This window comes from Polypterus senegalus, chromosome 5, assembly GCF_016835505.1.
Source record: "Polypterus senegalus isolate Bchr_013 chromosome 5, ASM1683550v1, whole genome shotgun sequence".
NCBI classification, from domain to species: domain Eukaryota; kingdom Metazoa; phylum Chordata; class Cladistia; order Polypteriformes; family Polypteridae; genus Polypterus; species Polypterus senegalus.
The window spans coordinates 189,961,850-189,976,029 of NC_053158.1; the positions used below are offsets into that span (position 1 = coordinate 189,961,850).

Here is a 14,180-nt window from a genome sequence, read left to right on the forward strand (position 1 = left end):
TTTCATAATCCAACTTAATAAAAGAGCAGGTGTCTCTGTGTGATTACCCGGCAGCTATGTCTCTGTCACTACAACAGATGGAGCATCACAAACATCTGTAGTAATAGAATGACAAATGCAATCAATGCATTTTAGTACTACAAATGTGTGTGATGCACCATCTGTTAGAATGACAAAGGCAAAACATTTTAACAGATGGCACATCACAAACATTTGTAGTACTAAAATGCATTGATTGCATTTGTCATTCCAACAGATGGTGCATCACAAACACTGCTTTTACCAATCCTATACCAAATGGCTTATAACAGAGACATACTTCTTGTGTTTGTCATTCCAACAGATGGCGCATCCCAAACATTTGTAGTCATATAATACATTGCACTTGTCACTCCAACAGATGGAGCATCACAAACATCTGTATTAATAGAATGACAAATGCAATGCATTTTATTACTACAAATTTTTGTGATGTGCCATCTGTTAAAATGTCTTGCCTTTGTCATTCTAACAGATGGTGCATCACACACATTTGTAGTACTAAAATGTGTTCCATTTGTCATTCCAACAAATGGTGCATCACAAACACTGCTTTTACCAATTCTATACCAAATGGCTTATAACAGAGACATATTCACTGCATTTGTCATTCTAACAGATGGCGCATCCCAAACATCTGTAGTCATAAAATGCATTGCATTTGACATTCCAACTGATGGCACGTCACAAGCATTAACACTGCATTTACAAATCCTATGCCAAATGGCTTTCGGAAGGGCCATATGCACTGCATTTGTCATTCCAACAGAGGGTGCGTCACAAACATCTGTAATAATAAAATGATTTTTATAAACAGATAGGAAGATGAGGGGCATGTAAAGAGAAACAAGTCCACTTGGGTCAGAAAACTTATTAATTGTCAATCTAGCCAAATAAGGCATTAGAAAGCATTGGGCAGGGTGCCAGTCTAATGTATGACACAGTCAAGCACAGCTCCAACACCAATCACCTGAAATGTGGGAGAAAATGAAAACAACTGAATAAACAAACCCATATGGACTCCACGAGAAGATGCTAACTAAACCCAGCAGAGAATGACATGCAGTAAGGTTATATCAACATTGTCAATAAGGCACCACCTTTAAACAGCATGAAATATTAGTAGAGTACGCGCCACAAAGAACACATTTATCTAATAAACCCCTTTTTGTACCCCCATCACTACCCACCATACCGCAGATGGGTCACCTACACCAGGATGCATTTTGGTTGTCATACCTGTGCTGGCATGCCGGCTTCGAAACGATCGGTCCACATCTGCCTTCATGGCCTCGATGTCATCGACAGAGGACGCTCGACGCACACTGTAGAAGCTCTCCCGGGATCGACTTCTTGTCAGGCTACAATTTGAGAAGGAGACGTCAGGGTTGAGGCGGTTAGGCAGAGGAGACGAGTGGTTCAGAGGTTCTGGGTCGCCATTGATCAAAGCCTGCTGGTCTTCAGGCTGCTCCTGCCGTTCAGTGCTTGGTGAGCCGACCCTGTCGCTGGAAGACAGGAACTCCCCCAAGGCCAGAGACTCCCTGCTGGGCTTTGAAAGGTCCACCACCACCGCATCAGGGTCCTCTTGGGGCAGAGACTGCTTACTCGCCGCCAGTGATCTCAGCATGGGCAGACGCAGCTTGAAACCTCTGGGCCTGGCTGAACACAAAAAGAGTCAAAGACATGGCAGGCAGAACAGTAACAACATGGACACTTAACTCAGATTCACTGGTCCTTCTGTCCACCCATCTGCCTTCTGAAATCAAACAATCCAATTCACAGTCACAGAAGAAGGAACACAAGCGCCAACAATGGAAGGGGTGCCAATCCATCAAAGAGCACACTCACTCATATCAGGCCAGTCGGCCAAACCTGCACATCGCTGGCATGGGGATTTAACTTTCTGAGGGAAAAAATGGAGGATTTCCTCCAGCTTTGGATAAATAATAATAATAATAATAACAATAATAAATGACCCACCCTTACACCAAATCTCAAATGTGAAGTTGTAGGCTTTCTAGTACAGAAAACATAGATAGATAGATAGATAGATAGATAGATAGATAGATAGATAGATAGATAGATAGATAGATAGATAGATAGATAGATAGATAGATAGAAAGAAACAGGTCTGAGGTGAAGATCCAGACTAACTCGATCCTGAGACCCCACATGGATTTAAAATCAAGGATCGGCGTTTCCCTTGCCCGAGAAAGGGTACTCAGGGCCCCACCCTGGAGCCAGGCCCGAGAGAGGGGCTCGCTGGCAAGCGTCTGGTGGCTGGACCTTTAACCACGGGGGCCTAGCCGGGCTCAGTCTGAAGGAGCAACGTGGTTTCGCTCTCTTGTAGGCCGACCATCTGCAGGAGAGGCCATAGAGGTCAGGTGCAATGTGATATGGGTGGTGGCTGAAGGCAGGAACTCTGGCATTCCAACCCTCGGTTACCAAAACTGGCTCTTGGGACATGGAATGTTACCTCTCTGGCGGGGAAGGAGCCCGAACTAGTGCGAGAGGTGGGGAGGTACAGGCTAGATATAGTCAGGCTCACCTCTACGCACGGTCTGGGCTCTGGAACAATTCCTCTTGAAAGAGGCTGGACTTTGTTCCACTCTGGAGTTGCTGTGGGTGAAAGGCGTCGGGCAGGGGTCGGCTTGCTTATGGCCCCCTCTTGGACGAGAGGGTTGCTTCCCTGAGCTTTCGAGTTGGGGGAGGGACTCTGACTGTTGTATGCACTTATGCGCCTAACGGCAGTTCAGAGTACCCAGCCTTCTTGGAGTCCCTGGAAGAAGCACTGTGAGGTGCGGCTCCTGGGGACTCTATCATCCTGCTGGGAGACTTAAATAATCACGTCAGCAACGACAGTGAAACCTGGAGAGCTGAGATTGGGAGGAACGGCCTCCCCCATCTAAACTCGAGTGGTGTTCAGTTGTTGGACTTCTGTGCTGGCCATGAATTGTCCATAACGAACACCATGTTCAAGCATAAGGGTGTCCATAAGTGCACTTAGTGCCAGGATGCCCGAGTCATCGGATCTGCGACCTTATGTCTTGGACACTCGGTTGAAGAGAGGGACTAAGTTGTCAACTGATCAGCACCTGGAGGTAAGTTGGATCAGATGGCAGGAGAGGCTGCCAGACCAGGCAGACCCAAACGTGTAATGAGGGTCTGCTGGGAACGTCTCGTAGAGAAACCGGTCAGAAAGATCTTGAACTGCCACCTCCGGCAGAACTTCAACCTCATTCCGAGGGAGGCGAAGGACATCGAGTCTGAATGGTCCATGTCCCAAGCCTCCATTGTCGAAGCAGCAGAACGGAGCTGTGGCCGCAAGGTTGTCGGTGCCTCTCATGGTGGCAATCCATGAACCCGGTGGTGGACACCTAAGGTTCGAGAGGCTGTCAAGTTGAAGAAAGAGTCCTATCCAGTCTGGTTGACCAGATGGGACTCCAGGCGCAGCTGAGGGCTACCGGAGGGCCAAGCATGTGGCGGCATTGGACGCAAAAACTCGGGCATGGGAGGAGTTTGGGGAAGCTATGGAAAACGACTTTCAGTCAGCACCGAGAAGGTTCTGGCAAACAGTCAGCTGCCTCAGTAGGGGAAAGCGGTGCTCCACCAACATGTGTACAGTAGAGATGGAGCCCTGCTGACTTCAACTGCAGATGTTATTGACCGGTGGAAGGAATACTTCGAGAATCTTCTCAATCCCACCAGCATGTCTTCCTTAGGAGAAGCAGAGCTAGAGGACCCGTCCACATCAGGGGCCGAGGTCACCGAGGTAGTTAAAAAGCTCCGAGGTAACGGGGCCCCTGGGGTGGACGAGGTTCACCCTGGGTTCCTCAAGGCTCTGAATGTTGTGGGGCTGTCCTGGTTGACATGTCTCTGCAACATCACATGGACATCGGGGCAGTGCCTCTGGATTGGCAAACCGGGGTGGTGGTTTCCCTTTTTAAGAAGGGTGACCGGAGGATGTGATCCAACTATAGGGGGATCGCACTCCTCAGCCTCCCCGGTAAGGTCTATTCAGGGGTGCTGGAGAAGAGAGTTCGGTCGATGGTCGAATCTCTGATTCAAGAGGAACAATGCGGATTCCGTCCCGGCCGTGAAACACTGGACCAGCTCTACACCATGGCCAGAATCCTTGAGGGGGCATGGGAGTTTGCCCAAGCAGTCCACATGTGTTTTGTGGATTTGGAAAAGGCATTCCACTGTGTCCCTCGAAGCATCATGTGGGGTGTGCTCCAAGAGTACGGGGTACAAGGCTCATTGTTACGAGCCATTCAGTCCCTGTACAGGAGGAGCAGGAGCTTGGTCCGCATTGACGGTAATAAGTCAAACTCATTTCCTGTTGAGGCTGGACTCCACCAGGGCTGCCCTTTGTCACCGATTCTGTTCATAAGTTTTATGGACAGAATTTCTAGGCGCAGCCAAGGAGTGGAGGGGGTCTGTTTCGGTGACCTCAGAATCTCGTCTCTGCTATTTGTGGATGACATGGTTCTGTTGGCTTCATTGAACAGTGATCTCCAGCTCTCACTGGAGCGGTTCACAGCCAAGTGTGAAGCGGCGGGGATGAGAGCTAGCACCTCTAAATCCGATGCCATGGTTCTCTGCCGGAAAAGGGTGGAATGTTGGGAACACATTACTGCCTCAAGTGGAGGAGTTCAAGTATCTCAGGGTCTTGTTTACAAGTGAGGGAAGAATGGAGTGGGAGGTTGACAGATGGATCTGCAGTAATGTGGGTTCTGCAATGGTCTGTCATGGTGAAGACAGAGCTGAGCCAAAAGGCAAGGCTGTCGATTTACCAGTTGATCTATGTTCCTACCCTCACCTATGGCCACGAGCTTTGGGTAGTGACCGAAAGAGCAATATCGCGAATACAAGCGGCTGAAATGAGTTTTCCAGGGTGGCTAGACTCTCCCTTAGAGATAGGGTGAGGAGTTCAGTTATCCGGGAGAGTTATCCGGTAGAGTAGCTGCTCCTACACATTGAGAGGAGTCAGTTGAGGTGGTTCGGGCATCTGGTTAGGATGCCACCTGGACGCATCCCTGGGGAGGTGTTCCATGCATGTTCTACTGGGGGGAAGGCCATGGGGCAGACCCAGGGCATGCTGGAGGGATTACATCTCCCGGCTGGCCTGGGAACGCCTCGGGGTCCCCCAGAGGAGCTGGAGGAGGTGGCCGGGGAGAAGGAGGTCTGGGCTTCCCTGCTTAGGCTGCTGCCCCTGTGACCCGACCTCGGATAAGCGGTGAACGACCAACAGACAGACAGACAGATAGATAGATAGATTTATTTCACATTTTATTGTTATTTAACATTGGACCGCTCTCTTGACAATGTGGTCCATAGTGGTCTCTTGACCCTCGGGTCTCAATCTGGTGGTCCGTTGTGTGTAGGTACGTCAACATCCTGTATCAATCCCAACCTCCCTCTCTCTCTCGACAGTGATCATCAGATAAAGACCCTTTACTGTAAGGTCTTAAGACCAATGAGTCTGACCACATTTATCAGGAAGCATCAAAGTCTGACTCCCTCGGCCCAGTAATCAGAAAACAATGCAAAGTGGTACAACGGCTGTCTGAGCTCAGACTCCTCTCCTCGCCACCATGGATGATCTCCATTTTCAGAAGACACAGACAACTTGGTTCAGTATGGAAGTGTTGTTTAACAAGTATGACTAATATTTGCATATGATTAATAATGATGGATATGATTAATAATGTTACCTTGTTCCATCCCAACCCAAGATGGTTTCTCTTTCATTGGCTACACCAGGTCAGGCAGATCCCAAACAGGCCTGGCCTATGAAGACCTCTCACTTCACATGCACTCCATCAACAAGAATAAGAAAATGGCGAGAATCCTCCTTTAAACACGTCATTGAGATCAATGCAACATAAGACATGAAAAAGCAAGCTAACTGTTGTGGAGCCAAGAAGTGATTTGGCTTAAAAGTAAAGCCTTACCAGTCGAGAACCACGTGGAAGGAACCTTGTGGTTGACGTCGGAGTCGGGGGAGTGGAGGAACTTGTTCTCCATTATGACTTCAAAGTTGAGAATGAACATTATGACTGCACCATCTTCGTTCCTCACTGGGACAACATCGACTTGACAAGGGAATCGGACACCTGCAGAATAACAATAGGACACATCAGGGAGCCGACAGAGCAGGTCGTCTTCCAGAAATCTGTGAAGTGCTGTTTACACAGCATGAGTTGGCAACGTTTTCAGAACAGGACACTAATATGTGAATGCTACCTCGACACCCTGAGTGACGCATGCCACAAGGGTCACATTTAGTAACAATCTTAAGGCAGTCACTTCTTGGAAAAACCAATATCACAAATGCACATGTCATTGAAGCCGTTAAATAAGAACTGTTCATACTGGCCAGCTTTAGACAAACAGTCTAAGACAACACTGACTACACCCCTGGGCGATATCATTAAAATGGTAATGGACCTTAGAATAGTTAAGCTAAAGTGTAGAATTAGATCTTATGTATAAATAAAATTAACAGGTTAGACAAACTACACTGAAAATACAGCGCCAAAGTACAAACTCGACACAACCAAACGGAGTCCGCCTGTGATTTCCAGCTCAAAGTTCTGAACTTGCCCATCAGGACCACGGCTTTCTCAGTACTCGTCTAATGAAACACGGCTACACGGTTTTAGTAGTTCATCCCCTTCCATTACAACCCCATTTAACGATGGAACTCTTGAAAGACCCTCAAGTCAACATATTATATTGTTTCAACAGCAGTATGCACCCACAATTTCATGCACTTTGACTGAGATGTGTTCAAGTGGTGCACCCACCCCAAGCCCCCATTACAACTACCCCTCCTAATGGAATTTATAATACACCACATAGCCAGGACTATAAGTTGGTTCAGCTTTATTATATGTGAAAAATATCATTAAGATCAACTCAGCCATTTTGGAATAATGTGCAGTTTTTGGGCCCCCACCCCCTTCCCCAGGGCAAAGTAGACCATGTCAGACACGTGAGCAGGGGGAGCATTTTATGGGTTTCTGCTGGACAAACGTGGGGAAGGAAATCAGCGTGACACCACTGCTAACTTTAATTCTGTCTGCTTCATTAGAGGAGGAGAAAAACCCGAAGGACTGCTGAGGTCTCCGCCAGTCTGGTCCAAGACCCTCCCCTCTGTTCCCAGTCATATACTGGACAACTCAAAGTCTCACCAGAAGTCAGTGTTCACACAAGGACCAGCTTCTGAAGAGACCGGAGCTCTAAGCCTTTGAGCAGCCTTTTTTCAAGGATTGAAAATGCAGATTGTTTTCTTAGCAGGACTCTGATTAACTGTTCCTGTCCTTTGGATGTTACTGTTAAACAAGGCATCCTGTGGGACCCCAACCCTTGTTTCATTGTTTTAATTGTCTTATGACAGACAGACAGACAGACAGACAGATAGATAGATAGATAGATAGATAGATAGATAGATAGATAGATAGATAGATAGATAGATAGATAGATAGATAGATAGATAGATAGATAGATAGATAGATAGATAGATAGATAGATAGATAGATATTTAGTATATCATGGAGAACAAGGTCTCCCTTGGACCATAACCATGACAAAACATCCACCATGTCTTGCAATGTACTGGCATTGTTTGAATGGGGCCAGAAGAAGAGGCTTAGTCAAATAGACATGGATAGTCAAAACTAATTAACTGTGCAGCTGCCCTGTATAGTGTTAAACCAAAAACAAATTCACTCCTAACTTTTCTACCAAAGACATACATCAATCAGGAGCAGTTACTTCAGAATGTATAAGCAAGAAAAAGAAAACCTGAGAGCATCACACCAGTCTTAGCATTGTTACATTGGTTACCTGTGTAATTTAGATTTCATTCTAAAATGCTACTAATGGTGTGTAAAGTTCTGAATAATTTTGCCCCTTCCTAAATTTTGGAATGCCTGTCCCCCTACATTCCAAGTATTAACCTTAGATCTTCTAATGGTGATCTGCCTATAACTCCAAAAGCCAAACTTAAAAGAAGTGGTGAGGAGGCCTTTTGCTGTTATACACCAATATAATATATAATGATAGACAGATAGATAGGAAAGGCACTATATGATAGATAAGGCACTATATGATAGATAGATAGATAGATAGATAGATAGATAGATAGATAGATAGATAGATAGATAGATAGATAGATAGATAGATAGATAGAGGAGAGATCCTGTAAGAATACTATCTCCTTGTCTCTCTCTCTGACCTTGGCATCCTTGGACTGCCCTCTTGGGCAGATCCTACTATGTGCCCGGGCAAGGAGAGATTGTCAAGGGTGCACCTGGCAAGCACAGGGGTCACTAGGCCCTATCATCCACTCTCGTGGTTAGATGATATGCAGCTGTACCTGATATCCCCTCCAGAGGACCACATGCTAAGCTCTCTCTTTTTAAACTATTTCAAGTTCATTACTACCTTTTATATAGCACCTTTCACCTCTCCCTCTTCTTAAACTATTATATAGTGCCTTTCAGCTCTCTCTTCTTTTAACTATTTGTAGTTCATCTCTATTACACAGTGCCTTTCAGCTCTGTTTCTTTTTTAATCTATTCATAGTTTATCCCCATCTTTTATATAGTGTCTTTCACCTCTCTCTCTATTTGTAGTTCATCACCACCATTTATATAGTGCCTTTCACCTCTCCCTCTCTCTATTAATCTATTTATAGTTCATCACTATTTAATCTACTTATCTATCCAACATTTAGTGCCTTTTATCCCTCTCTTTATTTTAATCTGTTTGTCGCTCATCTCTGTCTCTCTGTGCCTACTAACCTTCTCTGTCTTTTTACCTATTTGTAGTTCATCACTATCTATTATATAGCATCTTTCACCCCTCTCTTTCTTATCTATTTGAAGTTCTTCACTATCTCTCTCATTTGTAATTAATGACTATCTCTTATATAGTGCCTTTCATCTATTTGTTGTTCATCATTATCATCTGTCGATTACTTATATAGTGCCTTTTATCACTCACTCACTCAATCTCTGTCTTTTATCCATTTGCAGCTCATCGCCGTCTATCGATTTTCAAATACACAGCTTAGGAACAAGTCAAGTAGTAACACACAAGTCTAGAAGAGGGAGGTGAAATTAGGAAGAAAAAATAAAATCCCCAAAAAGTCCTGACAAACAGTAACATGGCAGACTCTATTAGGAGGCACGGCGCCGGCCAGGGTGTCCCAGCTGTCTTTTGGGATCGCTGGCTCTTATCCAGTGGAGTTCCCTTTGACAGAATCGTCTCCGAGTGCAAGTGCCTGGCTTCAGTCTCAGCTGACATCGCGACTCTCTGAAAATGAAAACCACGCACACAAACAAAACACTCCGCACGTGTGAGAAGGATGTTTCCCCCATCTGATGTTTGCCCCGCAGAACTCCTGACCCCTGACTCTTACCTGCTGCGTGAGTCCGGCAACTTTTCAAACGTCGAGGGACGATGCAGGAAACTGTCAAGTGGACTTCGGCTTTAGTAAAATCCTCCGCCGCCCCCCTCGCCGAAGAGACAAATTATTTGCACTGGAATGAGGTGGAGAGTGGATTATATTGAGCCCCTGAGTAACGGCAAACGGAGAGGAGAGCAGACGAGCTGTCGCCTCCCCACCCCCACCCCGTCTCTCAATTCACAAGTAGAATCAAACGGGCGCCGTGAACCCCCGAACACAAGCGTGAGCGCGCGCGCGCGCGCACATTCCAAAAAGAAATGTCAACTAAACAAAAATCCACATCGCACGCCTTCTGAAGAGTCTAGAAAGAGGCACGTAGGGTGGGACATACGATGAAAGAAAGGAGGGTCTGGTCGATAAACATGAGAGTCCAGTTAATATCTTTAGTAACAACCATTCGTGAAGATTGCTCGAATATTTGAAAACACTTCGGGCACCCTGAACGATTTTAATTAATGATATCTATTGACTTCCATCGGTGGGGGGGAAGTTAGGGTTTATTCTGGTTTCCTTCCAAATGTCAAGAATAGGTGCAAGATGGGCTGACTGGAAAGTCTAAACTTACCAGAGTAGGATTAACTGTTGGCTGTAATGGGCTGACACCACATTTAGGGGAGGCTCTGTCTATCTATTATATAGTGCCTTTCATGTCACTCTGTCTACTAAATGATGATATTCATACCTATCTACTGATCTAATATACAATGCCTTTCACACCTATTATTATTACTTTGGGTCTTACATATCTAGCCTATTAATCACATTTCATATCTATCTGTGGATCAAACAATCCAATCATATCAATATATCTATTATAATGTGATTCTGCCTCTCTATTATATACTTCCTTTCTTATCAATCACTTTATTATATAGTGCCTTTCATACCTATACATTATTAGTTTGTGCCTTACATATCTAGCCTATCAATCACATAATGTCTTTCATAACTGTTGATCAATCAATCCTATAATGTCTATTATATCAATATATCTTTTATAAAGTGATTCCATATCTATCTACCTCTCTATTATATACCTCATTTCTTATCAATCACTTTATTATATAGTGCCTTTCATACCTATCCCTTTCATATCCACTATCAAACATATAGTGCCTATCATATTAGGATACCAGTTATATAAACTTATCATATTGTGAGCTGACATTGCTCTACTGAATTATTCAAACCCCAATTCCAATGAAGTTGGGACGTTGTGTAAAATGTAAATAAAAACAGAATACAATGATTTGCAAATCCTTTTCAACCTATATTCAATTGAATATACTACGAAGACAAGATATTGAATGTTCAAACTGATAAACTTTATTGTTGTTTTGCAAATCTTCACTCATTCTGAATTTGATGCCTGCAACACATTCCAAAAAGCTGGGACAGGGCCATGTTGACCACTGTGTCATATCACCTTTCCTTTTAACAACACTCAATAAGCGTTTGGGAACGGAGGACACTAATTGTTGAAGCTGTGAAGGTAGAATTCTTTCCCATTCTTGCTTGATGTATAACTTCAGTTGCTCCACAGTCCGGGGTCTCTGTTGTCGTACTTTGCGCTTCATAATGCGCCACACATTTTCAATGGGAGACAGGTGTGGACTGCAGGCAGGCCAGTCTAGTACCCGCACTCTTTTACTACGAAGCCACGCGCTTCGCATTGTCCTGCTGAAATAAGCAGGGACGTCCCTGAAAAAGACGTCGCTTGGATGGAAGCAGATGTTGCTCCAAAACCTGTATGTACCTTTCAGCATTAATGGTGCCTTCACGGATGTGCAAGTTACCCATGTCATGGGCACTAACACACCCCCATACCATCACAGATGCTGGCTTTTGAACTGATAACAATCTGGATGGTCCTTTTCCTCTTTGGCCCGGAGGACACGACATCTATGATTTCCAAAAGCAATTTGAAATGTGGACTCGTCAGACCACAGCACACTTTTCCATTTTGCGTCAGTCTATCTCAGATGAGCTCGGGCCCAGAGAAGCTGGCGGCGTTTCTGGGTGTTGTTGATATATGGCTTTCGCTTTGCATGGTAAAGTTTTAACTTGCACTTGTAGACGTAGCGACGAACTGTGTTAACTGTCAATGGTTTTCTGAAGTATTCCTGAGCCCATGTGGTAATCTCCTTTACAGAATGATGTCGGTTTTTAATGCAGTGCCGCCTGAGGGATCGAAGGTCACGGGCATCCAGTGTTGGTATTCGGCCTTGCCAAGCTTACGTGCAAAGATTTCTCCAGATTCTCTGAATCTTTTGATGATATTATGGACAGTAGATTCCTTGCAATTGTACGTTGAGAAACGTTGTTTTTAAACTGCTGGACTATTTGCCCACGCAGTTGTTCACAGAGTGGTGAACCTCGCCCCATACTTGCTTGAGAACGACTGAGCCTTTTGGGGATGCTCCTTTTATACCCAATCATGACAAACGCCTGTTCACCTGTGGAATGTTCAAAACAGGTGTTTTCTGAACATTCCTCAACTTTCCCAGTCTTTTGCTGCCCCCGTCCCAGCTTTTTTGGAAGGGGTTGCAGGCATCAAATTCAAAATGAGTGAAGATTTGCAAAACAACAATAAAGTTTATCAGTTTGAACATTCGAAATCTTGTCTTCGTAGCGTATTTAATTGAATATAGGTTGAAAAGGATTTGCAAATCATTGTATTCTGCTTTTATTTACATTTTACACAACATCCCAACTTCATTGGAATTTGGGTTGTACATCCTGCGGTTCCATTATCATTAATCTATTTATTATATTGGGCTTTTCATATGTCACCAGCTCTTTATTTTATGCCTTTCACATCTACCTATCAATCACCTTGTGCCTTTCATATGAATCTATTACATAGTGATTTTCATATCTTTATACTTAGCAGTTATATAGTAACTTTAATGTCTTTTATATAACACCTTTCACATCGATCTAGCTAGCTATCATAAAGATAAATACTGTATGAAAGTGCATTTCATATCAAAATGTCTATTATATCTAATAGGTCTATCAGACCTATTTTATCGTGATTTTCAAACCTCTCTACCAGTCTCGTATTTAGTTTGCTGGGAGCCAGCCACAGGGACCAAAAGAAGGCAATTCCATGCCCAGCCAGCGGGTGGCAGGGTGCATTCAACCTTCTTATTTTGTCCCCGCAGACCAGACATGGGAAATCCGACATGAATACAAAGACGTCACTTCCTGTCCCGGCCCCGAGGACGACGTCACTTCCACAAACCTCCCTATAAAACCCCACTCCCTTCCGTCCCGTTGATCAGTTCTGTTTTGGACTCCGTTCTGTACATTGTGGTACTGAATGCTTTGCCTTACTTTGCAGCCAAGGTCAAGTACACGGGTGGCTGCCCCAAACCTTTGTTTTGTGTCAAGGCTCTTTATTTCACAATATGTATTATTATGTGATTTCCGCATCTATTATATAGTGACTTTAATATCTGTGTATCATATAGTGCCTTTCACATCAACATATTATATAACGATTCCATATCTATCTACCTCTATATGGTGATTTTCAGACCTCTCTACCTATCTCCTATTTAGTTCCTTTCATATCAATTTCTGAATCAGAGTGCTTTTCATACCTCTCCTTCACTTTGTGCCTTCCATATCTACCTATTTATTACACAGCGCCTTTCATATCAATTATAGAGTCATCTTCCTATCAATATACTGATCATATCAATCTGTTAGGCAATGCTTTACATACCAGTCCATTATTTTGCTCTTTTCATATCTATTTGTCCATCATATAGTGTCTTTCACATCAACTCATTAATTTTACATATAGTAGTTTTCCTATCTATATACTGATCATATAGTGCCTTTCATATAAATCTGTTAAACAAAGCTATATTTATCAATCCATTAATTTGTGAATTTCATATCAATCTGCTATAAAATGCTTTAAATACCAGTCCATTATTTGGTGCCTTTCAGATCTATTTGTCCATCATATAGTGCCTTTCATATCAATCGGTCTATTATACAGTGCCTTTCATAACTATCCGTTATTTTGTGTCATCCGTATATGCCTATTATATTGTGATTTTCCTATCTATCTGCCTTTTATAGAGTGCCTTTCATATCAACATACTTATTATCTAGTGACTTTATACTGTATCTATGTACTGTGGAACCGACCCGGACACAGACAGGCGGACATGTTGTTTTTCAACCACCACACGTTTATTTACAACTATTTACAACAATTATAAATGGTCACTCAGACCCAGTTCGTGCACAATATCCCAAACACTGGCCACAAATGCCTCTTCTTCGGGCCGCCTCCACACCTCTCTCGTGCCTCGTCCTGCTTCCACCCGACTACAGCCTCGAATGAAGGGAGACGGCCCCTTTTACACACTCCCCGGATGAGCTCCAGATGCCTTTGACACACCCCCTTTGGCCACGCCTACGTGTGGCGGAAGTGTCGGCCTCTCTCCCGGCAGCTCCCCGGGTACCTCTTAATTCTTCCCCTCAGCACTTCCTGGTGTGGCGGAAGTGCTGAGGTAACAGGTCCCCAAGGCATTGGGGCGCCACCTGGCGGTGACCACGGGTCTCCACAGGGTGGGGCTTCCATGCCCTCAACCCGTGGCCCCCAGAACAACCAGGAAGGCGGCCCCCACATGATCCA

The 14,180-nt window shown here is 44.4% G+C and overlaps 1 protein-coding gene across 2 annotated transcripts in view; it reads right to left on the reverse strand.

Annotated features, from left to right (window-relative positions):
* Window positions 1-14,180, reverse strand: part of kcnh2b (potassium voltage-gated channel, subfamily H (eag-related), member 2b) — a 580,789-nt gene that overhangs the window by 299,130 nt on the left and 267,479 nt on the right. Inside the window, exons 1-3 of one of the 2 annotated variants that reach the window (XM_039753828.1) lie at window positions 9,473-9,530; window positions 5,997-6,158; window positions 1,279-1,698 (exon numbers count right to left, since the gene is read on the reverse strand). In XM_039753828.1, the coding sequence (XP_039609762.1) occupies window positions 1,279-1,698; window positions 5,997-6,096 (520 nt within the window). In that variant the 5' untranslated portion in view covers window positions 6,097-6,158; window positions 9,473-9,530. Of the gene's footprint in view, window positions 1-1,278; window positions 1,699-5,996; window positions 6,159-9,472; window positions 9,531-14,180 lie in introns of those variants that run through there. The other variant, XM_039753827.1, reaches the window with a different exon arrangement.